At 46.9% G+C, this 3873-nt stretch overlaps 1 protein-coding gene across 1 annotated transcript; it reads right to left on the minus strand.

Annotated features, from left to right (window-relative positions):
* Window positions 1-351: 351 nt before the first annotated feature.
* On the minus strand, window positions 352-1498 carry LOC115580327 (uncharacterized). The gene is made up of 4 exons (XM_030414572.1): window positions 1152-1498; window positions 930-1068; window positions 592-721; window positions 352-516 (listed from the first exon to the last, which is right to left on the minus strand). The coding sequence occupies exons 1-4, from the start codon at window positions 1423-1425 to the stop codon at window positions 352-354; spliced, it is 708 nt and encodes a 235-aa protein (XP_030270432.1). The 5' UTR covers window positions 1426-1498.
* Window positions 1499-3873: the final 2375 nt, after the last annotated feature.

Genomic DNA, 3873 nt, shown 5'->3' on the forward strand with positions numbered 1-3873 from the left:
ATGGTTTAATAGGAGGGTTCATTCTTATCACAGGGCACACAAAAGCACACGAAGTGTGGTGGAGAGAGGGATTGGCCAGTGGAAACGCAGATTTCATGTGCTGCATTCAGAAATACGGCACACTCCAGACAGAGTGTGCCGTATCATTATGGCATGTGCAATACTGCACAACATTTGTAAGGAGCGCAATGTCCCACTCCCACCAGCAGACGATGATGACGATGAGGGAGGAGATGGAGACGCGAGCGTCCCTGGCAATATCCATCCATGTGATGGGGCAGCCTTCAGACAACACTTCACCAACCTCCACTTTGGGTAAGAACAATAAATCATCGATACAGTGGCTTTTTATCAATTCGTTTTATTAGTCACTCGGTATCTTTTCTTTTTTTTTAAAGCCAAGCTGTAGTACTCCTCTTGGAGCCGCAGCACTTTAATTTGCAGCTTAATTTTTTGTCTCTGCAGTGCCTGCAGATCATCCGTCTCCTCTGCTGGTTCGCAATCACTCACCTCGGCCTGAAAAACAAAAGAGACGGCATGCTCAAGATGTGATAAACTTAAGTTGATTTCTTCTTTTTCTTTTTCACCCACCACTTGATTGTTGCCCGTTGCCTCACACGAAGTGCTTGGGCCTGGCTGCACCGCGTCAAAGGCAGAGGGAGAGTGCGCATCGGAGATGCCCGGGGACACAGGAGACTCTCCTAATGCATCTCGATCCAAACTGAAACATAAAGAATATGGCTGAAATATCAGAAATGGTCCTGTTGTTGTTATGGTTATGACTTGAACAAACACATTTTAGACATTTACTGAACTACACCCCTGGCAAATATCCAACAACAATTACGCACGTATCTCTCACCAAAACGCACCTAGGCTGCAGCGCAATATCCCTATAGGGTTGTAACAGGAATAACTTGTGAACTCACCCTTTTGAAAGCAACTCAAGCTTCATCGCAGCTGGATCCTGGCCGCCGTCCAACCCAGAGATGCTGGGGTTATCCTCTCCAAGAATGCGCTGCACAACTTCTGCAACTGCGCTCAAGTCTTTGCCAGGTGGTCCTCCGCCTGTGTAAGAATATAAAAATGAATTAATTAGATATGAGCGAATAAGGTGGCATGCAAGCAAATGAAAAGGAAGCACTACATACCAGTGCGCATGGAGCAGGTCTTGAAAGCTGCGATTTCACTTCTGCTTTTCGAGAGACCGTTATACCACTTCTTCTCGCAGTCAGCTGGTGACCAATGGCTGAAGGTTTGAGAGGCGTTTAGTTGATTTGATATGTCTTCCCATGCCTGTTTTTTGTCATGGCTGGTAAGCGTTGTGCTGAACTTGCCTTTAATGATGAGCTTCCTTTCCTCAACTATCTCTACTAATAACAGTGTCTCCTCTTCTCGCCAGTTGGGTTTTCTTTTCGATTCCATGTTGATTTCTGCATGTGGCTGCAGTAGGCTAGTATATATAGAGCCACCCACACCAGTTTCAAATTAGTTTCCTAATTAAGGAATTGGAAAGAAAAGGAAACATTTATTTTTGATTCATTGTCAATATTGTTTGTTTGTTTTGTATTATTTTGTAGATTATTGTCAAAGTATACACTCCCATTGTCCACTTAAATATTTCTAAGATATTTCTTTATTCTTAGACAAGGGATTCCCTTCCGTGATTGGTCATTTCTATGGACACAGAAATGACGTCACCGAAAATTCCGTTTACGGCACATAGTAATGTCGTAATTCAGCTCTGAGAGTGACACTTAAGATTCAGTCCTACACTTCGCTGAATGTGTGAGCAAGACGCTTGATAACTAACTTTTAAGTGCAGCTTTCAGCGAAGAATTTTTTTACTCATAAGTCAACTCTTAGCAGGGTTCTTAGGAGTAATTCTAAGAAGCTTGATAAATACGGCCCCAGAATTCCAGCTCAGGTAACTCTTTCCTAAACATACCTCTTCACTTCACAGATTTCCAACAAATCACTACCTCATGAAAACAACCACAAACCAACAAAACAACTTTCAGTAACACTTCATTTGAAGAGAGTATACATAAGCATTCATAACACCTACATACACATTACATGACACCTGACATATATTATAGGCCTACATATCCACTCATAATTGAAGCTTAATTGACGAAGTTTCAGGAGCAGGACCACACCTCAACAGCGCCAACTTCCGCATTTCTATAAATAACCACCTGACCCTCTCCTCTGCTTCGCTCTCGTATTCTGCGCTCTCGCACCCAGAAACAAGATCACGCGACATCGCCTCGTCCGAGCACATCCAAACTTTTGTACGAGCAACATCAGGCTCTACTCACCTCATCATGGACTTCGTATCACTATCCCCGTCGGACAATCTTTCAGACGAGATGAGGATCACCATTCATCTGAAGCCGACTACTTTCCCATCACCTCTGTACCTGAGACCCCGATTCCAGTGGCCCAACAGCCGCCTAGGACGCGAGCGGGTCCGAAGAGCACCAACTTCTCATCCATGGTTCGCATCCCACCTGGTTCATCTCTCCTCAACATCCAAGATTATCATAGTTCATCTGACGACTCTCCCGTGTCTCCCAGCCCACCTCCTTCCGCAACAAAGAGAGTACGAGGAAATTCCGGAACAGAAAGTCACCGTCTCTGCAGTTCGCCACAGTTCGTCGACTCCTTCACCTCCAAGAAGCGAAGCCTCCCGCCATCGTTCCACCAACACCGGCCGAACAACTCGCCGGTCGCAACGTCTCCACGCTCCGGTGAGTTCCCCCGACCGGCTTTCATCTTCTACAGTCACCGATTGGACAGTAGCCACTCCCCAGAAAATTTTAAACGACAAATGAATTCTGTTTCACCGAATGGACTATAAAGCCAAACTTTCTCCACACGCATGTGAGCTTCTTCCGTCAACACCAGCTCTCTTCCGGGTGACGTCATCACGTGCACGCAACACACCTGTTAAAAGGGACAGTGCAATTAAATACTACAGCCCAAAGACAGCAGAAAGCTCATAGACAACAGAAAGTGCAGCAGCAAAAGCAGAGACAGAGATCCTCTGCCAGATCAAACAACTCCAGAGTTTCCACCACCACTTCTCGCATCACTACACTCCAGAGGGAGCGCCCAGATGGATTCCAGGACCCTCCAACTTCTATCAGGATTATCATCATCAGCTACAGCAACCTACAACCTCAAGGGCAAACGACACAGTGCCCACCGCCATCCAGTTCCAGCCATCACCACAGCTGAACTTTGCGGGGGCTCCTGGCACAGGGATGCCAGTGCCCCCTACTGCCCACTGCTAGCAACCACAGCAGCCTGTTTCAGCGGAGGCTCCTGGCACCGGGATGCCAGCGCCCTCTGCTTCCTGTGTCCAGCAACCACAGCAGCTTGCTTCAACTGGGGCTCCTGGCACTGAGATGCCAGCGCCCTCTGCTTCCTGTGTCCAGCAACCACAGCAGCTCGCTTCAACTGCTCCGGTCTATATATTAAAAATTACTGTCCATTCATGCACTACATCATGTAAATATGTATATACATCGATTCGATTCCATTTTCTTTCCCTTTTTAATTATAGTGTCTATTCTATTATCTATTTTGCTATTGCTCTGTTCTCGTAATATTCTGCTGCTGCGACAAACAAATTTCCCCGTCTGCGGGACATTAAAGGATTCTGATTCTGATTCTGATCCTGGCACCGAGATGCCAGAGCCCTCTGCTTTCTGTTTCCAGCAACCACAGCAGCTCGCTTCAACCGGGGCTCCTGGCACCAAGATGCCAGTGCCCCCGGCTTCCCGTTTCAAGCAACCACAGCAGCTCGCTTCAACTGGGGCTCCTGGCACCGAGATGCCAGCACCCCCTGCTTCCCGTTTCAAG

This window comes from Sparus aurata, chromosome 4 (assembly GCF_900880675.1).
Source record: "Sparus aurata chromosome 4, fSpaAur1.1, whole genome shotgun sequence".
Taxonomy (NCBI): Eukaryota; Metazoa; Chordata; class Actinopteri; order Spariformes; family Sparidae; genus Sparus; species Sparus aurata.